At 37.7% G+C, this 24,791-nt stretch overlaps 1 protein-coding gene across 1 annotated transcript in view; it reads left to right on the top strand.

The window, feature by feature from the left end:
• The window catches only part of LOC117406661 (vang-like protein 1), a 40,578-nt gene that overhangs the window by 747 nt on the left and 15,040 nt on the right, over window positions 1-24,791 (top strand). The window contains exons 2-3 of the mRNA XM_034010867.3: window positions 9,082-9,346; window positions 15,040-15,169. Coding sequence (XP_033866758.1) covers window positions 9,276-9,346; window positions 15,040-15,169 — 201 coding nt within the window. The 5' untranslated portion in view covers window positions 9,082-9,275. The remainder of the gene's footprint in view (window positions 1-9,081; window positions 9,347-15,039; window positions 15,170-24,791) is intronic.

The following is a 24,791-nucleotide window of genomic DNA, read 5'->3' as shown; positions in this document are numbered from 1 at the left end:
CGATACATTGATTCTTAAATAGCTAGGCCAAAAAAAGAACCGGGGAGTTTCCTACTCGTGTCCATCTCAGAGCTCACTGCAGGTACGAAGGAAGGCAATTTAAAAAGCGTTGGGCAGCGAGGTGAAATTGATGAACATTCATTTTTTGACTGTGTATTTAAAAATAAATGTTGTAGAAAACAATGGTAGCTATCTTAAAACAGTGTTATAAAAGCAGTCCGATATTTTTCTTTATGGGATGAAAGTTTTTCTTCAAAAGCCAACACCTTGTTATGCTCCTGCAATACCCCTGCTGATTTTGTTTTCTTTCTCATGTTTGAAATTAAGTGGCTAAATATGTAACGGTTGTTGCCTCGAAATCAAAGTAAAGTACTTATTATATAGTTTTTTTGTTTGTTTTACAGTATGTGCAAAGGATTTAACTGTTCATCCGCGAAAGTTGTAGAAAATCAGAGGCTTGACTGTACTTCCACAGATGCCTAAAGAAGCATGAAGGAAATACTGTATGTCTTTGTGTAGGGTAATAAGTTAGACGCTTATGATTGGCATAGCGCAGAAATGTATACAGGACGTTAAGAAAGTAACAATGCTGTGGCTACTGCGCCGTGGTTTCAAGGCCAACAGAAAAAGTAAATGAAACACTTTGTGTACTGTATTTGTACTTTTATTTGTAGGCCTTCTAACTTTATTTACTAACTACAGTTTGATTTTGTCTCGCAAAAAAAAAAAAAGGTGGGAAAACCTTGATAAATCAGGGCTGTTTTTTTTTGTTTTTTTTTTCTTAGAACAATATGAAATGTAGAAATACAGATCATTGGGCTTAACAAAAATGCATGCATCGTATCGTTTGACAACTATCGATAGTCAAGCCAGTGCATCGTTTTTGTGTAAAGGGTTTTAACAAAGGAAAACTTTAACAAAGTTTTTTATTAAGTTTGGAATCGGCAGTTATTTTTTGCATTAAGCGCAGAGCTTCTGTGCTCCCCTCAGATCTAACTTTCTGAATCTGCATGTGATTGAGCTTACCTTCGCTCCCCTGCTCTGCCCTGCCCTGCCCCCTGTGAATGTTTACTGATGGGACTGGATCTGTGCAGGAGTCATCAAAGTAACAGAGCAAGTTAAGAGCGTTGTGCTAGAATTACAACTACTGTGTCGACCGAGCTACAATGCCTTTTGATGTTTGACAATTATTTTCTAAAGTAAGACGGCAAAAAATAAATGAAAGAAAGTGATGTTTGGGATACTCCGGTAACACAACTAATTAGCGTGACCATTTAATGAGATGCAGAGGTCGCGCTAGCCTTTAAAAATGTGCATTTGTAAAAAAGCATACCATCTCAAAATCTGCATTTTCAACCATAACATATGTGTGTTTACATATTGCATCAACATAGCTACACAACTATTTCAGAAGTTAACACGCAAAACAGTACACAGTATAAATAACGGTACCAGTAGTAGAAATGGACATGAAACGATTTATTTTGCCCTTTCATAACGTCGATGAATCGATGCATCCGCTTTTTTGGAGAACTATATATCAATAGTGAAAAATTAGGCATCGCCCCAGCCTTATACCTCCTGTCACCGAATGTGATTATTTGTAGAATCTGACTGGCGGTGTCTTGTTCTAATAAAAAATGCAGTACTGTCGCTTCTTCATCTGTATAATTTTTTGACATCATTATTTTGAAAGGGTGTAATACAGTGTGATATACAGTATCTGTTCCCTGTTGAAGCAGTCCAACATATCAAGTAAAACAAGACATTGTAAGATGGGGCAGCTCAGATGTGCACATGCTGAGTTAAACACAAACATATTCTGGTTGGGTGAGAATTCATGTTTTGAAGCCCAATCAGCAGTGGATGGACTGCCTAGACTGGTTTGGATAACTAGGGAAGCCTATTGAACCAACATAAGGTGCATGGAAGTCTGCAAAAACAGACTGCATTCTGCAACCAGTATCTGTCTGAGCTCTTAAGTGAGCTATGCAGTATTTAGAGAGAGCAGGCTTGACAACCAAGAGCTTTCTTGTTTAATATAAGCCTGTTTGTAAGGCAGATTGCTACTGTATGTGGAAAATATGTTTTCTTTGTGTTATTTACAGAATAAAAGTGTGTAAAAAGTGCAACAACTCAGTTTTTGCTTGTCCTGGACTCCCTGACCCTTTTATAACATGACTATACAGTATGCATATATGCAATTCATTTTTTTTTATTTTAATTGCATTTTTTTAATACATTTGCATTTGTTTCTTCTTTCTGCTCCCCTCTCATGTTACCGCATACTTAAGATTAATTTTAGTATGCGTGTTTTGTGAATAATAATTATAAAGTGACACTAATATCACATCCATGCTATTACATACTGTGTTGGATTAAGTTGTTAGAGATTTAAAGACTTGTAGTGTTCAAATGCTTGTTAATAATTCAATCTGAAACTGAAAGGGTGACTGAATTAACTTAAAATAAAGAAGAGATATGTTTAACACATTTTGAAGAAGCATTGTGTTTTCTGATAAACAATAACAAATGTCTTCTGATGAACACAATCCTGGTTATGTTTGCCTCCAAACTAAGCTCCACAAACACGTATTTGAAAATCCAATTACTTGCTTTCAGCACTAATTTATTTTATTTACTGAGGGGAAAAAAAGAATTGTGGTATGTGGTTTTCACAAAAAAAAACATAGGCTAGGTTTATTTGTATGCATACATTATTAAATCAAGGAAGGGGTAGACAGTAGGCATAACAAGCTTGTCTTGCACAGTTTAATTTTTCTTAAAGGAACCTCTATGTCTGCTATAGCTAGTCATCAGGTGACATTGGGTCTTACTTCTTAGTTGCTATTGACACAGTTAAGAGGAATTTGAGTATGGTAGCCATGAGTAAGGTTGCTGCAGTGTCTGTTACTATCTGTTTTTGTTTCAGTTGGAAACGGGTACAGCACAGGATTATTGTACAGTTTATTCCAGTGACAGCTCATTGCCTAGCGTGAAACACAAATGAGTACAAAGTAAAAGATGCAAAGCCTTGCGTTTCAATCAGTTATCAAGAGACGACTCCATCCAAACTGCTGTTTTGATTCCAGTGATGATCCAAACGTTCATTAATTGCAGCACATCTTTCTTTTGCTGTTTTGCTGTATCTTGTAAACACGCTGCCTTTCTTGCAGCACATAATTATTGGTTGAAGATTAAAGTTCTGGAATGACACTTGGCAACCGTAGCCACTTAGTCGATCTTAATTGGCACCCATTGTTGGCCATTGCTGATATGCCAGCATGACTCCATGCTACCCAGCCATGCAGTTTTTAATCTGCTGTGTTTTTATTTACACATGATGGATTTCCGAGGATTCTCGTTTAGAAGAGGTTCCACCGTGTATCGTATGCTGGGTTTGTGTGGAGCAGGCAAGCTTAGTGAGGACGCTCGCAACTAAACCATTTTTTATTTTTATTTTACTTTTGTTCTACTGCTAGAAAATACGACATAAAATCCAGTATCTGATGGTCTTCACATGTGTCCACAAGTCTGTTGATTTGTCACTCTTTAATACAACAATAATGCCTGCTACTGTATGTTTTAAAACTCTCTCTCCCTTTTTATCCCACGTCTTACTCCTCAAAAAACCTCTTCATGATTAGATCAGTTACGTGGTTGATAAGCCTGCAGTAAAACCTGGAATAGTCCAAACTGCTATGTACTGTAATGGGCGTCGCTGTATTTCCATTTCCATCTCTTTAGTATTTATTTGCTGAGTTTCCATTGACTGTAGTGCTGCATGTTTCCATTATAGCAATTGATAATAAAGCTGCAGTGTTCCTCTAAAGCTTAGTGGCTTGGCAATGGGAAACCTTTTATCTATATGCCCTTTGCTCAGTTTCAACACAGACGTCATGAGTGGTTGAAAGTAATTTCAATCTGATTTTGGTTGTCTACTCATTAGTGAAATTAGCCGTAGTCATCTCAGCTCTGTACATAATTGACAGGACTAACATCTTAGAAAAGAAAAAACACCACTGCTATTAGCACTAATTGTTCCCCTTGCAGGCAATCTGACAGGCCAAGGGTTTATCATGAGTGGAGACTACCAGACTCTCATCTCTTGATGGGTGGTCCTTGAAGGGCAGGCTTGAGGCATGTTGATAGGGCATCGTGGGAAAAGCTATAGTCTGTTCAGTTTGATTTTTCACTGAAATCATCACAAAAACAAACAGCCAGCCTTCGCTGTTGAAATCACAGACACAGTGAATAATGTTGCACATATTTATATTTTCAATGCCATTACTGCTAAACTTTATCCAGGATAAAGCCTCTGCATCTTTAATAAATCGAATCTGGTGAAAACATGCCAGTGCCATAAAAACATTAATAATCCTCCTGTTCATCATGATTGTGTGACCTTTTGACATTTTGTAAGTCACATGCACAATACCTCGCAGCTGGACAAAAAATATACTTTGATTTTCAGAGATACTGTATCTTTCACTGTTCAGCCCTGTATACTGTAAGAACACTCAACCTGTGACCAGGGTTGGGTCAATTCCTGTTTTACAATTCTAATTTAATTTCCAATTCCTTTTTTTTTTTAAATCAATACACAATTACAATTCCCATTCCCTTTTTAATCAATTTCGACACATCCTTGATAACACTTTCAATTAGAAGTATTCTGTTAAAATGAGCTTCTCATAGTGGCAACAAATTACTTGAATTGAAGTCACTGATTGTCAGTTTAAATTAGCTTAAAATGAAAGCAGTTGAGCAATCACAACAATTATGTCTCTAAAATATCAATCCCTTTGAAAATTGGAATTGGGAATTAAAAAGGAATTGGAATTGAAAAACAGGAATTGATTCCAACCCTGATTGTGATGCTCAATGCACATAAATATTCTTTAAGATGAAATGCTCTGCCGTAATTTAGCAGTCAGAAAATGTGTGGAGTACGTTAACCCTTGCACAGAGTTCACGCTAGGCCACGCCATTGCGCCAGTAGCCCCCTGAAATAATAAATGTCCCACTGAATTTCTCTTAACGCACCCGTGTGTCCCCCTCCCCAGACGCAACACCAATAAACAGTATTATAAATCACACACTTAAGGATTAGACACACAAATATCTTTACAGTGAAAATAACTGCGATTGTTCTTGCATTGCTTCAGTTACTGGGAACTTGAAAAGCAGGCTCCTGTGTTCTCTTGGCCAGGGACAAACACACTCGTAAATTAGTCACCCAGCTCTTTTGGAAATGTGAAGAATACGGTACATACACCGTTAGTCCCTGTAAAGGTCAGAACTCCCTCCTGAACTAGTAGATTTGATTACATCTTTCATTTTAGTTGGAAATTCCTGGTCTGAGACAAACGTATTTATTATTTAGAGGGCATCATTAATACATGACTGTGGCAAAGTGGTGAGTGGATACAGGTGAGTGCAGTGCAAAGCGGATTAATCACACAGACAATTGCTTTCAGGAGATGGGTGTTTAATTAATGAATGATAATGTCCAGAGCCCAAAGGCAAACACCAGTAAATAATAAATGTTGCAGTGATACAGCGGCGTGTATCACTCGTAATTGTAATCCCTGGGTTTTACCCGCAACCAAAAAGTCCAGGTTTTACATACACCAACACTAAACACAAGACAGTGAGTGAAAGTAGGTGCTAGTGATGTGATTTACAGTACTCCATGAAATTCAGGGGTGAAAAGTGATGTCCGGGTTAATGCTGGCTTGCGCTATAGCTCCGGATTGTGTTACTGGTAGTCTACAAAGACAAACAACAGTTACAGCCGACACTTAACAACACCAAACAAACACTCACGGTTTTTAGTACAGCATGGTATTCCTTCAAGGCCAAATCCAACCATTTACAAAGGAACAGATTACTTTGCTACGCCCCTATTTTATACCCTCCCTCATGACCCCTTGGTTAACGAGTGCATCCGCTTCTCCAATCCGCGGATGCCACGCCGTTTCCCGTCCGGGTCATTGAGTTCGGGTACCGTAACTCCATCCCTTTTCTAGACGGCCGACTTCCACCTACCCATGGGAATAAATTGTCATGCCTTTTAGTCAAGGGTACTCTGTTCCCTTTACCTAGTGCCCTCGCAGGTCGGGATGGAGATCTAACACCAAGCGCCATTCGATCTCTGTCACAGTGACGCATCATCCATACTATATCAAGTATTTTCTGGCATATAAGTGGATGTGTTTTTGCGAGAATATTTAGAATTTAAATGATTTTGGAATTGAATATTAAATTAAAACTGATTGAATCTGGAAATCTACAAGCCCAAATGCATTATGTATATGACATCTAAAAAACAAAAACCTGTCTTGAAACCAATTCCTGAAAAAGCCATTTGAGAAGCATCAGCTGAAACAAAGTGGTCAGCCAGATCTTGGTTGCATTTTTCTAATGCAGGTATGAGAAACCACTGCAGTAAGTGGCTCTCTGGAGGATGCATATCTCTTGGTCAGACAGTGTGTATCTTGCTTTTAAGATACAGTAAACCAGGTGCAGTTTGACAGCACCTCTTGTTTGTATTATGGATGCAGTTTGCTCAACAGAAGGCCAAATTGAGGTATTGGCTACTAAGCTTCCCCTAAACATCTGTATCTACAATACTACTGCTAATTTCGCATTACCCTTTAAGCTAGCAACATCAAATTTTCAGTGCTGTGGACACTGGGGGAAAATGTGCTGGCCCCCTTCATTTTTAACCGTGACCCCATATTGGGGTCCTGTTTTTTTAATATATAAATATTCTTGTATGTGCATCATTTGGTCATGTTCTGGGGATTTTTTTTTTTTTTTTTTTTTTTTTACAAAATGTAATCCTTGTCTATCTAAAACAGCCTTGCCGACAGGTCCCACAGTTATTTAAAAAAAAAAAAAAAAAAAAAAAAAAGGTTTTGCACTGTAAAGCCAGTGCTCTTGAATGACTTGCTGCCCTGGAAATTATTGATATTGAACAATGTCGATATCTTATCAAAATATTGATATTGATGCCCACCCCTGTTTATTACTGTAATAACTGTTCTGAAGAGCCTCCCTAAAACAGTTTGACTTCTGTTACTGTGTCTGCAATTCCATGCTGACAGCCCACGATTCTGTACTACTGTTTTATTAATTGGAGCATAGGACTGCATAACACTGACACAACCTGATTTTTTTGTGCCTGTGAAGGGTCACTAACAAATATTATATCAACTACATCGAGTTCTATGACGTGAGAACAGGTATACCTTTTGATCTGAAATTTGTTTTCAAAGGAAATGATATCTGATAAGGTTAATAAACAAGACACATGATTATAGCTTGGCAGATGAAAAAAACAAAAAACTTGTATTCATTGCTAAAACCCACACTAAATTGTATACACTGCTTTGTAGCATTGCAACAGCATAATCATGCTTCAGAGGTTCAAGAATTGTCCTCCTTTGCCTTGGCTTGTCCTGCTGTGATTCTGAAAGCACATTCCTTCCTTTCCTGTTCCACCGCGATTTGCAGTGTCCCTGCCTATGATCCTGACTTGTCGGTATGAATCCTTAAAGAAGTGAGGGTTCAGCAGGTTCCACTGCCTATTGTTTGATAAAAGGTGATACCATTGTTATATAGATCGTCACAGTTTGAGGTCCATTTCTCTCTCTTTATTTTAGCTTGACTTTGCTAACAGAACAAGCACCACAAATACAGTGCATTCTAAGTGGGAAGTTCAAAGAAAGACTTGAGACCCTTTTATTAGACCTCCCTGCCTGGTTTCCTCTTTTAAAACAAAGGAATTTGCCAGTGCAAAAAAGCAGACCAACAGCAAAACAACAAACCGTATGGGTCATAGGCATAGCACTAAAAGTTACAAAAAAAATAATCTTTATGGACATACAGATATGGGCCTCCTTTTTTTGAATGAGGACCCCGAAAAGTACCTTTTTTTAAAGTGTAGTCAGCTTTTGTCTGAGATGTGCTGGCACACTGCACCAATTAAACAAGGCAAAATACATGACCTTATCTTTCTACTATTGCAGCACACCATGATAACGCTAATAGCACTATTAGGTTACATTGCGCTGTTCCAAAGTAGACAACGTTTCTGTGCAGATGCAGAGCTTGGTATGACGAGAGTAATTCCCAGAACAGCTGGGACTAGCATGCACTGCTGCTTGTCCTGTAGTACAGTTGATTTGAACACATATAGAGTGTTTGCAGCTCTCTAGGTTAAGCACTTTCTGTTGGGGCAGTTCACACAAGTTATAGGTAGATCCTGCTTGTCATTCTGTGTAGGAGCCTGGATATACCTTCTTCCGCAGTTTAGCCTCTTGCACACTTTACATTATCAGAAAGCATAGTTGTTTGTTTAGTCCCCAACTGTTCTACAACTATAAGAAACTATAAGTCAAATGGACAAGCGTTTTGACTAATATTATCTACGTCATCATTGGTTTTAATGGTATTTGTCAACTTGTTGATCTGTAAGCGATATTTCTGCTATTACTTGCAACCATAAATTGACATATTTGAGCTCTGTTATAGTTCGAGAAGCAAACTAGTATATTAATAAATTGGGAGTTTTGTGACAGAACTTTGTTTCACTACACACTTGTCACTTAGCAGTAAAATGGGATAATACAGTATTACACCTTGAACAATTTCCAAATTTTTTTAGCAAGAGAAACAGCGGCACGTTTCACCGTTTGTTTACATGCCATTCTGTAGCGATGAGGTGCTCTCGTGGAAATCCAAATACAAAATGAGGCAATGATATGACAGCAGTTCCGGAAAGATTTGAATAAACTAATCAGCGTGCCTCAAGGCACTCTCGTGATGACAAGTCCCATTTGATAAGATTGAATAAACCATTTGAATTTAAGTTTGATGATGATGAGTTATCAGGTTACAAAACAGTAGTGTATCAGTTGTGAACTAATCACTAGCAGTGCCAAAAAGATGTTCTTTTAAGCGAAGTCCCTTGTTGTACCAGCCCCATCCTCTGAGGAAAGGCCGAGTGACTAGTATAAGGTTCTTTAATTTTGTCTTTTTTATCCTTTTTTTTTTTTTTTTTTTCCCCTACAGCTTCATGTTTCATTTGGTGGATACCTCAGGTAGCCTTCAAAATAGATGCCTCACAGTATGCAGCCTCTAACCTGCTGACTGAGCCACACTGTCTGGACAAGACTGGACACAAGCTCCCACTGTGCCTGCCCAGTGCCAAAATCAGCAACCTGCAGAGGTCCCGCCATCACTCAGTGGGGCAGGATTCCGTTGCCATGGATACAGAATCCACCTACTCCGAATATTCCCACTACTCCAGCCGCTCCAGGGGCTCTCATCGGCATGGGTAAGGGCCTTCCACCCAATCTCCAGGGCTGTTAGAGTAATACAATATGCTGTAGGAGTGATGGGGCTTGCAATTTGTCTGTCATTATCAGTCTGCTGTGCGTTAACCCAGAATAAAACGGTCCATCTAGAAACAAGTGGTGAAGGAGCAGTCTGGGTGTTCTATTTTAAGTGGCCATGTATAAGTTATGAAATGCATTGACTTTAGACGACGACATCACAAATCTAGGAAATGCTGTTCGTGTTCTCTGCAATCATCTTTTGTTTTTTTTTTAAGAATAATTTTAGTAATCCAAAATGATGTCATTGTTTGTAATATGAGAATGATGCATTACAAAATAATGTTTGGCAAATGTTTAATTCTGAAATATAATTTGCATAAATGCATTTTGAACATAAAAATAACTTTTGGCATCCATTTGGGCTCCTTGTCCCTTGGTAGTCTCAATGTGCAAATTACAGAACATCTAGCTGAGATTTTACAGCATAGAAAGAAAAAATATCATTTGAAAGCAGGAGTAAATATTTAATTTCAAAGTATCCTCCTTTTGGAAAGGCCATCACCCTATTTCACTGCAGCATCAGTATGGCCTTGCAGTGTTCTCTAAATAATTAATGGTCTTCAAAGCAGACACATTTATTGCACTTAACGCTTTCCTTACATATCCCATATAGATAACATGTATGTATTACATATGTTGATTCTTGGGTGCCCAATTAATCACTTGATATGTGGATACTGTGTCATTTTTTGACCATGCTGTACAATCTCACTCCAGTTCACCCTATGGTCTGGTCTGACAAGATTCCTGGGCCACTCCTTGTGAACTTGCTTTCATTATTTCTGCTGCCTCCCTTGTTATGAGCACCAGTTGTTGCTCGTGTATCTGTTACAACCCATTCTCCTTTGTCAGACTGTGTTTTGACATGTTTTCTTCAGGTCAGTTCAGGGGTTCTTCAGCAGCAGCAGTGTCTGAAGAGAGCCTGTATCAGGTTTGGGATCTTCTCTAATCAGCACTTGTGCTGCTGTTGCAGGAATGTGCTTTGGTAAACTCGAATCCTGCAGCGGAATCAGTGCGCTGCCCAGGAATGCCACTTAAAAGGGGGTGTTTTGAGATACAGGCGGCTGCCTGCCAGTATTACATATGCCTTTTAAAGTTGGCATGCAAGACCAATTGGCATATCAAGCCGTAGAGGAGGAAGAAAGGAATATGAATGCCCTGGGTTTAACCAGTTCTTGGCATGAATCCAAAAGCCTTTACCCATTTCTGTTGTATTGGAATGTTAGTAAATTGGGAGGCTGGCGGAGAAACTTAATTATTCCAAGATTGCTGTGCATGATAAGCCCTTTAGAAGTGTGCATGATGCTTTTCAAGGGCACCCCAGCGTCAATGGATAGGGACTTTTAACCCTTTAACCCTTTAAATGAGCTCTGACCATATGGCAGCCGCTCATTTAATGTTGTGATTAGTCAATGCTTGGAATGCTAAGGGGATAAGCTTCTTTGACGGATTTGCACTGCTGTGCTCCAAGTGCTGTACAGTTTGTTTAATGGGCCACACCTCTAAAAGTGTGTTTATACAAATTCTGTATAGCCACACACCTCTACTTTAGTAGAAACTTAAAGTAGTAACTTCATTTTCACAGAAAACCACGCCTGCACCTATTTGTGCTGTTGTGTGGTAACACTGGCACACTGGTTTATCGACGCTGATGGTTTAAAGGGGAGAGAAGTTTTTTGTTCAGTAAAGGGAAATTGTGCTCCCTGTGATTGTACCATTGGTAAGTATTGGTTGCTTCATTTGCAGACTATTATTTCTCAGGTGGCACCATACATATCCACAAGTAGAACAGTCTGATAAACACATTAAATAACTGGGTGTGAAAGGCTCAGGAACAGAGCCACACAAATCTTTTTGGGCTTCCAGTTTCTGGCATCAGTGTTATTAAGATTACGTTTTCCAATAAGCATGACTTTTCCAAATGGCACACCTTTTTAGAAGAAAGCTTGTTTTATATAAGCCAAGTGGAAAGATGGGATTGTATTCTACTGCCTTTCTCACAATATACCGTATTACTTTGAATTAGCGCTGCCCTCGAATTAACGCCTCACTCAGATATCAGCTTTTTAATAGACGCCGCCCTCGAATAAACACCGCTCTCAATAAAGAAACGGAAAGGTATTTTTTTTCTACCCCTGCTCAAAAAATAAAGAAAGAAACACGCAACTCTGCCTATGTACATGACACCCCCGAAGAGACTGCAACCTCAATCCAGCATGTAATACAAACTAATGTACACCCACCTTAGTAAGCATATGTTATTTTATAGTACAGTCCGACAGACAACCCAAGATCAACTACTTACAGCACAGCAGGGGATAAAACAAGGGCTGTCTGTTTACCTCATTGTCAGCTTGGATGGTGAAAACTTAAACTCAGAGGAACTTAGAGCTTTGCCGGTCACTCTAAGCGCTAGCCGAAAGCTGGCTGAAGATATGTTCTTTTAGGGGATTTAATTGTTTTGTTTTTTATTCAATTGGTCCTGTACAATTTTATTTTATATATATATATATATATATATATATTACAGTGCCTTGCAAAAGTATTCAGACCCCTGACCAATTCTCTCATATTACTGAATTACAAATGGTACATTGAAATTTTGTTCTGTTTGATATTTTATTTTAAAACCCTGAAACTCCAAATCAATTATTGTAAGGTGATATTGGTTTTATGTTGGGAAATATATAAGAAAAATAAAAAAGCACAAGGCCAAAGCAACATTGGAGTGGCTCAAGAACAAAAAGGTGAATGTCCTACAGTGGCCCAGTCAAAATCCTGATCTCAATCCCATTGAGAATCTGTGGCACTATTTGAAAATTGCGGTCCACAAGCGTCGTCCAACCAACCTGAACAACCTGGAGCAAATCTGCCAAGAAGAATGGGCCAAAATCACTCCGACACTGTGTGCAAAGCTGGTACATACTTACCCCAAAAGACTTAAAGCTGTTATTGCAGCGAAAGGTGGCTCTACCAAATATTAATGTGTGGGGGTTGAATACTTATGCAAGCAAGATATTTCAGTTTTTTATTTTTCTTAAATATTTTCCCAACATAAAACCAATATCACCTTACAATAATTGATTTGGAGTTTCAGTGTTTTAAAATAAAATATCAAACAGAACGAAATTTCAATGTACCATTTGTAATTCAGTAATATGAGAGAATTGGTCAGGGGTCTGAATACTTTTGCAAGGCACTGTGTGTATGTGTGATATATATATATATATAATATATATAACTTGCTTACTGTTTATGAGAAGATTTAGTTTCGGTTTCTCTTACAGAGAAATTACATATAATTACATATAAAATAAATAACTGAGTAGGATATATTTTAGTTTGAACAGAAATCAAACAGATATTCAGAGGTAATATTTTTCGTTAAGAAAAACAACTGCATCCCACTCAACTACCATTCTCTCTCCTCTTCTTGTCCCGCCCCATAGCAACCAATACACACTCCTGATTTGCTGGTACAGTACTCCCCTGACCTCCCAACTCCCGCCTAATAGACTCTTGTTAACTGTCAGTAAATGTACTGTATTCAAGCCCCCAAAGCACACAAGAGTATAGTGCTGGAGATCCGAGCCTCTCATGGCGCCGTTTCTAAAATGCCTTTAATAAAATATTGCAGCGTTTGTAAAGCATAGTATTATTAATAAAGGCCGCCCTCGTTTAAGGGCCGCAGTCATTTTGATCAATTTAAAATAAACGCTGCAGCGCCAAATTGAAGTAATACTGTAATCTTATTGTGGTGTTACTTTCTAAGCATCAGATTAAAAACATAAACTAATTCAAATTGGCATTGCCAAGCATTTTTGGGGGCTTCCTTTTACTTGTTAATATTTCGTATTTCATTTAGGCCCAGTTATCTTTTATTAGCCCATTTCTGTTTGTATGGTTTGCACTGTCAAGCTGCTGCTGCTGCAATAACTTGCTGATGCAAACAGTGTTCCTTCAAATGGTTTGGTTCATTTTGTGCTCACCTGGGATAGAAACCAAAGTGCTGAATCTGACTCCACATAACCCCTGTAGGATTGAGTCCTTCCTCTAAACCCATCTAATCCTGAGCCATTCTGAGGGTCTTCCAGACCAAATACCACTATAAATCTGTTGGAATAGTGATGTATTGTAGGAAGTGATTGGCGACCACTACGATCTTATGTCAACAAACCTGTCAACAGCTATGGACGATAGTTTTGCATCATCCTATACAATTAACACATTTTGCTTCATAAAGTCGGTTGAAACCTGCTGAATAATGTTACGTTAACATATTGAATTACATACCGCTTTATAGTTTTCCATATACTTAATGAAAAACTGACAAAACATTGAAGTGTGACCAATTCAACATGCAATACTATACTACTGTTATGGCTTCAGGTAGACTTTTGTGTTGTCATTTAGTAGTTTCTTTGATTACGTGATGTTGAATAAAAAAAACTTAATTTTTTATATATATATATGAATGAATGAATACTGAAATTTTAGGTGATGGCCATAGCAGTATCTTAATATTTCTCTGAATGGTATTAATAGGAAACTTAAATGAACCAATAATTTGAAGAACTAATGGGGTCCATTTGTGTTAGTTTGTATTTGAGGGAGGAAGGACATGTAAATTGGGAGGATGGGGTTGTTTGGGTGGTACATTTTTCAAACCAAGGGAAAAGATTTCAATTAAAGATACACAACATTTTTACCACAAGCTCATTTGCCTAATTTGTTTGGCTGTTTGATGTGCCACAGTATAATATGTGGTTAATTTTCATCTTCTATTTTAATTAGGATTTCTCTTTTTCTGTGTGGCACAGACCTATTTTAAACGCAACTTAATTTTAATGCACTGTTGCTCAGAATCAAACAGGACTTAATGTTACTGCTTTTAAATAGTTTATATATATATATATATATATATATATATATATATATATATATATATATATATATATATATATATATATATATATATATATATATATATATAATCTCATGAAATTCAAATTTCTTATCTGAAAACCTGTTGGCTGCCCACTGAGAGTGGAAAGGTACAGTACTATAGCAGGTTGGGTTTGGTATTTTTGTGTTCTCTTGATTTCCAGTTAATAAATAGCTCCTGCTTGAGGTAGTGCTGTTTGTTTATTCAGTTCAGTACAAATTTAGGCTTGAGGCATTTTTTTTGTGTGTTTTCCAGTGCTATAAACATTTTTGACATGTTACTGTGTAACTCCCTTAAGAATTGGCATGAATACAAGATATTTTATTACTAATGTTTTTGGAGATGTTATTTATCTGTGATTTATTTTTATAATTCAAGTTGTGCTCAATATTGCTTGTGTCGAGGTTCTGATCATACAGCAGTACCCAAGAGTGAACTCAGCTTATCAATATTGCTTGTGTCGAGGTTTTGATCATACAGCGGTACCCAAGAGTGAACTCAGCTTATCAATATTGCTTGTGTCGATGTTTTGGTCATACAGCGGTATCCAAGAGTGAACTCAGCTTATCGTTGGGGTGGGGGTGGCAGCCTAATTGCGTTTGTGTGTAACTGTAAACAGTCACATGTATACATTTACGCATGGTAGCGGAGCACTCGCTAACACTGCTTACTGTTTTGTTTTTTCAGTGAGAGGAGTCGGGACCGGCACAAATCTCGCAGTAAAGATGGCAGCCGCTCTGAGAAATCTGTGACCATCAATGCGCCACCTGCTGAGCCACTTCTAGGTGACGAGTCCACCCATGGAGAAGAAGTTCAGGTAACACATTCCATGAGTACTGCAGAGCCCAAATATACACACTTCAGCCACCATGGGTTAATGTTAATAGCACTTCACCAGTTTCACCTGTCTCCATCGCCTAGAAGTAGTATAGAGCAACACATAACAAAGCTGCATCACTTGAATAGCTGTTGTTTCCCAAAGAATCAATACAGCTATGGGCAAAAGCTTTGCATCACCCTATAGAATTAACACATTTTGCTTCATGAAGTCGAATGAAACCTGCTGAATAACGTTATGTTAACATATTAAGTTACTTACTGCTTTGTAATTTTCCACATATTTAACGTAAAACTGACAAATTTAAAAATGAGACATTTTGAAATCTAACGTAAAATACTGTACTGCAGTGGTCTCTGACTAAGAGAATATCCCTAGTGAAGCAAGTGAAGTGTTCTCTAAGACAGAGTTGACCACCAGACACAATATGCCAAGGCCAATCACAATATGAATCAATAAATACAAGTACATAGTTCCTGTTCCTTTAGGCGGAGCATTTGCAATGGGGAAAAATGCTGTTTCACTACAAGGTTGTTCTCTAAGCCGAAGTGTTGTCTTGGGAGGTGTTCCTATATGCGGAGACTACTGTACTAGTATGACTTCTGGTAGACTTTTGCGATATCATTTTGTAGTTTCTTTGATTATATGTAGGGCTTCTGATTTTTGGTTTTAACCGATAAAACACCCCGATACAAAAAAAAAAAATGAAATCGGTGGATAGCCAATAAACACTGGAAAACACTGGAAAAACTGTGGGCATGGTTAATCAATTCACGTTGACTTTACCCTCTTCCCATTAAAAAATAAAACCTACTACAAAAATAATAATAAATATATTTCCCAGTGCTGCTGGGCAATGTCCCGCCTTCCTGACTTGCATCTAGCATTGATTCGTTCTCAATACTTTAAACCCGCCCCAACTACTGAATGACAGCACATTCCTACATTTCTATTGGCAACTCTGCTTGCGAGATTTAAAACGAGATTACAATCAGGATGGAGGCTAGTTAGCGGGGTTTCAAGCTGTATTACATATACGGAGGATTTAAAACAGAATTATGGCAAAATGTACAATAATGCCACAAAAACCCCAGAAGAATGTGCCCATGATCATAGCGATCTCATTGTGGAAGACAGCAGTGGAAAGAAGGTACAACTTAAGTGTGCAAGTACTGACGAGTTACTACTATACATATTTTGACAGAAAAAAAAAAAACGCTCAAGCATTTTGGAAAGTAACCGATAAAACTAATTTCATACAGTATATCAAAAATGAAAGCCCCGGGGGGAAAAAAAACGATTTACTTAACTCAAAAATAGCTAAAAAATAAGCACCGAAAAATACAATTAATAAAACCTGAAAAACAGAAGCCCTAATTATAGGACAAGTAAAAGATCTCAATTATGTTCACATTATATATGTATGTATGAGTGTGTAATTATATATATATATATATATATATATATATATATATATATATAAAATAATTATATATCGTTTTTTGTTTTGTTTAAATTGTCTCAATCGTAAAGTTCCCTGTGATGCAAAATATTTGGCCATAGCTGTACACTTGTTTCCCAATGGGACGAAATGACCTTGCAATTTTGTTTGTACTGTAATTGACTTGTATGCTGCTGCTTCGTCGTCTTCACAAAAAAGTGACATTTATGTAAACTGTGTAATAAAATACTGACCGGCTGAAGTTAAATGCTGACAGGTATGGAGTGAGTGGGGAGTAGTGTTGATGTGTTTTGGTTCCCAGGGTAGGGTTTGGATTAGTTGTTGGTAGTTTCAGTATTAGATTACAGTGGATGTAGGCTGTAAATGTTAAGGCTTCAGTTGACTTACTAACGTGCCTTGAGCTATACTCTTTTGATCCATAAAAACATTCCCGGTAAGGAGACGTTGAAAGGAATGTACCGGGTATCTCCTGAGAACAGTCTTGACTGTTAGGGTTTGACAGTTGTTGTGTTTTACACTGAAACCCACAGAAGATCAGCCAAGGGAAAAAAAAAAAGTTTGATTTATTTATGTATTTATTTATTTATTTATTAATGGCAGTTTTACAATAGGCTTAAACATGTGTGGAAGACTTCAAGATGACCATCTGTTAACCTTTAGGTTGCCTACTCTATGGACAGACCAGGAGTGTGTGATGTCGGTTTCCTAAAATAACAACACAAATAGTAAAATCCTGCAAAGGCAGAGCCCATGTTCTTTCTTTATTTGAAATTCTGATGCCAGTTTAGGTCCTGGTTGTGACTGTGTTGTTTTAAGCATTGATTGGTTAATGTTTCTAAGTAAATGTGTTTGTGACCCGCACTGCTGAGACAACAGATTACACAGTTGCTGTTTGTGGGAAAAACGTAGACTGAATACACATGTGATATCAGAAAAACAAAACCTCACTGACCATACAGCTTTACAAACCTGAAATGTAGGTTATTGCAGAAATTCCCCCCCAAAAAAAGATTAATATGAGTTTATTTCTGAAACATCTATGTACTTCGATACATGTTTTTCATGCGTATGTTTGTACAATATGGTTTGAGAATTAAAAAAATTGTTCACTAAAAATATAATCTTATTTCAACACAACCTGGTTGTCTGTTCAATGGTCATCTAGCAAAACACTTTGTCAAAAACAAAGACCTCTTAATCCTGATTGTCCAGAAGTGCAGAATGAAGTAACTATATCATTAGGGACCAGCTACACAAGCTTACTGTACATGTGCAAGGCTAATACAGCTCTGGGGTAGGAAAAGTTGCTTGAGAAAATCATGCTGCTATGCGTGTGAGGTGCGGGGGAGGATTATGCAGATTATACTTCTGACTGCAGTAAACTTTGTAATGTGAAGGGAACAACATGATCTTAGCAGCTACAGCAAGAATGCATGCTGATAAAATAACAAATGAGAAGAAGACTACATTAAATTCACAACTGTTACACTTCTGACAGATGGCAGGTATGGCGTCAGTCTTTGTTGGCATCTTAGTTGTACTGTATGGGGATGGGGGTTGGGATTTTGCAAGGGAAACATTTTTCTCGCTAAACAAAAACAATGGTAAATGTCATGTGTATTACTGTGGATGTTTTGTTTATGTACTCAGAAACACACGTGAATAGTTGTTGTGGTGATTTATATTTGTATGTATAAATAATAACCATGTGACTGGGTACCAAAGAAGTGTGTGTATCTGATTTTATTGATCAAACTATAGTTTCTGTTGCAGTTCAAAGGCTGAATTTGTTAACAAACAGACTTTACTGTAGGTGGTGCTTTATTTTTAGTTATAAGACCTCAAATCCTTTTTAATTTACATTTTTCTTCCTGAGCTATTATGGAGCATGTCGGTATTCATCTCTTTGGCTAACATACCACAGTGACCAGGTGGTAGGACATTTTCACTGTTGGAGGAGTCCCGGCAGCAACATTCTCAGTACCTTTGGGGATTATACATAGGGCTTCTGATTTTCGGTTTTAAATGAAAAAACATCACAGATACAAAAAAAGATCGGTGTATATCCAGGAAACGCTGGAAAAACACTGGAAACGGTTACTAGTCATTTCACGTTAACTTGACCCATTTCCCTGTGAAAAAAATAAAAAATAAAATACCTACAAAAAAAAAAAATCTTCCCAGTGCAGTTGGGCAATGTCCCTCCTTCCTGAGTTGGGTCTCTCGCATTGATTCGTTCTGAATACTTTAAACCCACGCCAACTACTGAGTGGCAGCAAATTCCAGGGCTGTGTCCAAAGGTTCGAAGGTTCATTCGCTAGCCAGGGATTAGAAGATTGTTTTAAACCTTCGAAGGTTCGTCAGACGGGTTCACGCACTCTGTGTGTGTTTTTTTTTGTTTGTTTTTTTTTCTTCCTGTTAACAAACTGTTTGACAATGTGTGAATACTATAAATCACACATTAAATGTCACTCGCATGCAAACTTCGATCTTTTTGATTTGTATAATGCATATTACGTAAACAAATGTTATTAAAATCCATTATCAAATCGTTATACGTAGCAACTGTAGTGCAGCTACCACATATGGAGCAGGGTATAGTATCCGAAGCAGTGGGCTTGTAACTCTAGTGGCTGTATTACTTCAGTAAAATATGTACTGAATGCCTAATGTACTGTAGAATATGTTTGAAACATACAAAATATACGCCAACGCTAATAATTTTAATTTCGAAAACTGAGCACCGTCCGCCCCTCCCCGCTCCAGCTTGTGTTATCCAGAGGCAAACCTTTAATTTCTTCATTCGCCATCTCGACAGCAAAGCGTTGTATAGTGCAAGGCATAAGCTGTATTGAAAGAAATGTCTCAAAACCCCTCTGCTGTTTGGGATTTTTTTGTTAAATGCCCCGACGACCAAAAGAAAAAGCTGAATGCAAACTATGCAAGCGGCTGGTATCATGGAGGCATAACCAATCTCTGGGGTCACTTGACAAGCGTTATTAGTAGTATTAATATTTTTTGTACTAGTAAAATGTGACTGATAACCTGCTTGGAAAGGTGACTTTTAAATAGTTTTGTCCGCAGCAGTTGGTGCTGCTGCTGCAATGCAAGCTTACTGTATATGTCGCAAGCAGGCTCAGTTACGTGTAAATAAACAACATGTATTTTTATTTAAATTATAAAATACATGATTACTGTTCTAATATAATGTATTTTTAAACTACATGTGAATGTTTTATTCCATGTACAGGTAGTGGACAAAAAAATGGAAACACCTGGGTAAATAAGGGACACCAAGTATATTGAAAGCAAGAGCTTCCACACAGGTGTGGCTTGTGCATTTAATTAAGCAAATAACATCCCAGCATGCTTAAGGTCATGTATAAAAATGCTGGACAGGCCTGGTTGCCTAGAATTATGGCTAGCATGGCTGCAAGAGGAGACCTCAGTGACTTTGAAAGAGGGGTGATTGTTGGGGCACGTTTGGCAGGCGCTTCAGTGACCAAGACAGCTCAACTTGCTGATGTTTCACGAGCAACGGTGTCTAAGGTGATGTCGGCATGGAACTCCGAGGGAAAGACATCATCAGCAAAGGGCAACAGTGGGCAGAAGCGCATACTCCAGGATTGTGATTATCCATGCATTAATTCGAAGTGCATGGCAAAACAGGCGAGCAACTGCAGATCAATTGACTGTAAAGTTCAACCTGGGGCGCGAGCAGCCAGTTTCATCAACAACGGTCCGCCGAGAACTAAACAGAGCGGGATACCATAGTGGCCCAATCCTATGGGCCTGCGGGAGGAATCGCTACCAGTACAGCTAAGTGCGTTTGGCGTGTCATCAATGTTGTCAAGCAGATCCTGTGGGAGGGCCATAACGTCTGTGTCTACCACAAACAGGAGCTAGACACTATCACCACGACCAGAAGGGCACAAACTCTTATTAAGGACTTTGTAATTCTGGACATCCGGACCCTCGGGAAGGACAAGGCCTGCGCAGAGTGGAGGATCGCCGGACTTCAGGACGTGAAGATGGAATGAAGGAATAAACTGGAACCGCTAGCTCCTAGGAGCGGGACTACGGGGCACCGCTAAGCCTTTTATTTATTCTGTCATGCCAGCATTCCGCCCTTTTTAGCTGGCATGACCGTTTTTGAACGGTGCCCTGGTTTTATGTAGTCGTCTTGTTTCAGTTTTATGGATTTTTATTTGATTTATTTTGAATGGTTTATTTGATTTTGTTTTGTTTTGTTTATGTATCTAAAAGATTTTTAATGTTAACTATTAAAAGTTACATTTTAAGTGTTTTAAAATTTTAGAATTTTAACTCACTGTTTTATACACTGTCCCTATTCCCCTGTCCCTGTTTTAGTTCTATAGTTTTATTGTTCTGTTTTATGTTCACTTTTGAACTTTTTTAGAGAGCACTCCCCTGCCCTCACAAGCACTGGTTTTTTATAGATGGTTCTTTTTTTCCAGTCACTTTTAAAGCAGCACAGGTTTTTTTCATGTTGATTTTAATCTGTGTCTGTTTTAACCATGTACAAAGCACGATTGTCTTGGTGTTTTTAAATGTATTTTAAATGCTTTTAAAACAAAATGTATGTCTGTATGCATGAATGTCATCTTTAAAAGAAATGTAAAATGAATGAAATGAATGGGTGTAAATGGAAAAAAATGGTAAAATCTCAATAAAAGAGTATTAAGTGACTTTACATTGGTGTTTCCATTTTTTTGTCCACTACCTGTATATGGATTACCTGTAAAAATAGGATTTTCAATCAAATATAAACAAGAGGCTATGGCGACATCACCGATAAATTATGCAAATGAGTAACATCGACGGTTCGAACCTTTCTTCGGTAATGTGTCCCGAACCTTCGAAGGTCAAAATGTACCCTTCTTTGCAGCCCTAGCAAATTCCTGCATTTCTATTGGAGGATTGTAACACTTGTGCAAGATTTAAAATGAGATGTTCTTGCTCGCCAGTTTTAAAGCTATACGATAGGGAATATCTACACGCTACTGGAATTTAAAACATAATTGCAAACTGAGGCAATGTGAAAAAATAAATAAATAAATTGAAAAAAAGATACTGTCACGTTACTATACACATTGTGGCAGAAAAAAAATAAAAGTAACCAAAAACAATAATTTAATACAGTGTATAAAAACCAAAAGCCTAAAAAATTAAAATGATTTACATATAACTCAAATAGCTAAAAATAAGCACTGAAAAAATAAAATTAATAGATACAAAAACTCAGAAGCCTTACAATTAACAAGCTTACTATCACTCCCTTTGTAACGTAAATTAATTGGCTGTTCATTAAAAATTTGCAAGCACCAAATTCAGGTTTTTGGTAGGAATTCCCCACGCTAAGTTGTCTGTCGTGTGTTTATTTCTCTGGAACTTTTTATACAGTAACTACAAAACTTACTATTGAGTATATTGTGTTTTTGTATTTAGTATTATCCTTCTGGGACCCCCAGTACAATACACTGTACAGAATAAAACCGAAGACACCTGGGGTCTTTTTTGACCAGTTTCTCCCCTCTAGGTTTTGCTTGCACCCATAATTTATAGCAGCAGAGAGGAGATGTGACTGGGTGTGCTGTAAGTGTAACCGCTTCTGTGTGTAAATGTAAGATGTCAAGGTTTCACCTGTCTGAGAGGTTTTAAGCCCCTTTTTCCCAGTGATGTTTTTAGAGCAAATGATCAGGTCTTGAGAGGTTTAGAAGTCCACTCTTTTCAGGAATCTATTTCAAATTGATCTGGTCTTCTATTATTTGAATTGCAAAGCTCCATTGAAAAAGCAGGGTTAAGTTCTGCTGCCCACTGAAAGCGATTTCCCCTCCTGCTAATCAAGCATACCGAATGAGACAGAGAATAACCGGTTTTTATCGCCCTACTGAGATATAAACTTATGGTACTGGAGAGCTGCACTTCATTTCAGCGGTAAGAGCTTTAAACGCATTGTGCCACTTCAGTATCTGTAAATGTATTGTATTAAGAAAAGAAACAAGTCTTTTCATCTTGAATCTGTAAACTACAGAAAGGAAGCAGTCCTATTGAGAGCCACTTGCTCTAGTTTTAAACCTAATCAAGCCTGCTTTCTACATCATTATTGTGAACAAAACAAATAATGTTTCATTCAATGTAAAATCAGATTTTTTCTGTCTAACTTTCAAACGCTTTTTTCCAGTTTACTGATTATCTATGTACAAATACTATTTAAAAAAGGTTGTATTACTGAAGTTTCTGGTGAGTTACGAAATGTGCACCTGACATGCTGACAAAACTTATTTCAATCCATGCCGTATTTTATATATCCCCAGGATATGACAGAATATTGTAATGGATACGAATCATTCAAAGACTGAGACTGGCATTTGATTTGTTAGCAAGTTGTAAATTGAGGCCCTGTATTGTGTGCTCCTGTTGTAATCTCTCGTCTTTCTGTCACCCAATCCCTTTAGATTTCACGGTGTTACGAACCGGAAAAGCATTTTCTAATTGTCATATGCTAACCACACCTCTGTGTAAAGTGACTCGCTGCAGACAACAGGCTTTCATGTTTAAAAAATGCAGCATGAAAGTATGGTTGTACATTACCCCTTAAGGCAAAAGGGGAGTTTTCCTTTCTTGTCGGATGGAGTACATTACAGTTTTTGAAATCGTAAAATTGCTTTTATATGATGGACAGTTAAGAAGCACCATTATGACTGGATCCACGGTGGAACAGATACTGTTTTTTTGCGCAGGAGTCCTCTTGTGAAGACATATGGTGAAGAATGAAGTTCTGTAGCTAAGTGTCTAGCCGAAAACTTTAAAAGTCTTGGGGCCTGGCTGGTTTTGTGGCTTGGTGTCTCCATGCCCTGACTCCCTGGGGAGGTCTGAAATCTGCTTCCGATTCCTACAGTTAGAAGTATATGTCATAACCCCAGTCTCTGGAATTCATAAATCTGTCTCCTAGCATTTGAAAACACTGATTTATAATAGCTATTAGTTTGACCTGAAATAGTGCTAATGATTGCTAATGACTGTACACAAGATAGGCAGGTTATTAGTGGAATTTGTTGGGGAAAGCCTCGACTTTTGATAGTCCTGTTTTTGCAAACTTTTTGTCACTTTTAGTCCCTATTAAGATATCTATAAAATGTTAGCTGTGGTTAATGCCAGATTATCACATTTGTATCTTTTTGTGAGTTAAGCTCTTCAGAAATAAAATGCATGTATATGTATATAAAAAAAGGCTTTCCGTTTATCTAGGTTACTGCTGCTGTTCCAATCTTTTAAGATAAAGATACAAACCACAAGGCCAGGGGTTTGCAGTAGTATTGTTCATGTTAACTAAGACGACTGTGTGTGCTTCTTAACAACATGCTATAAAATGATCTAGTCTTGTTTGCTTTGTAGCAGCAGTAGTCTGAAGTCCTGGGATTCCTTAAACATCTCTTGTGGTATTTATTATGGGCACAGCTGAGATTACACCTTGCTTGTCTGTGCCAGATCTTTTGGCTCAGACAGTGCTAGGTTAAACTAAGCTTAGTTTTCTTTAGTGTGTTCCCTGATAACATGGTGTTGGTAAAGCAGGGCTTCACTCAAGGGCTTTTGGAACGAAACCCATTTGGCTTCAGGAAGGAGAGTTTTCTTTATCTGTACTGACCCTGAACAGTATATGCAGCTTGTTGGCTTCACACACATTTTTCAAGAATTTGTTTGAATGATTAAACTTTTACATGTTTGGAATGTTAACAGTTTACGTAAATGACAACATTGTTATTGTGTATAAGAATGCATGGGTACGTTGTGATAAAGATAAGCTCTAAACTTTAAAGTCTTCTAGTTTGTCACGATTATTTTACTACAATCTACAGAAGTAGATTGGAGTAAAATAGAGGAAACATCCACAGAAAAAGGATGGCTGTTTTTTAAAAATGTAGTACTAGAGGCGCAAAGCAATTACACCCCAAAAGTAGACAAATCTAAATCTAAAACAAAATGGTTTAATAGATCAATTAAAGAAAAATATTCAGCGAAAAAAGCACTTTACAGAGCGTTTAAAAGGGACCAAAAACAAAGTACACAGAAAGTACTGGGAACTGCAAACGCAAGTCAAAAAGGAAGTTAGAAAGG

The sequence above is a fragment of the Acipenser ruthenus genome, chromosome 8, assembly GCF_902713425.1.
Source record: "Acipenser ruthenus chromosome 8, fAciRut3.2 maternal haplotype, whole genome shotgun sequence".
Lineage (NCBI taxonomy): Eukaryota > Metazoa > Chordata > Actinopteri > Acipenseriformes > Acipenseridae > Acipenser > Acipenser ruthenus.
This window is presented reverse-complemented; position numbering and strand designations above follow the sequence as displayed.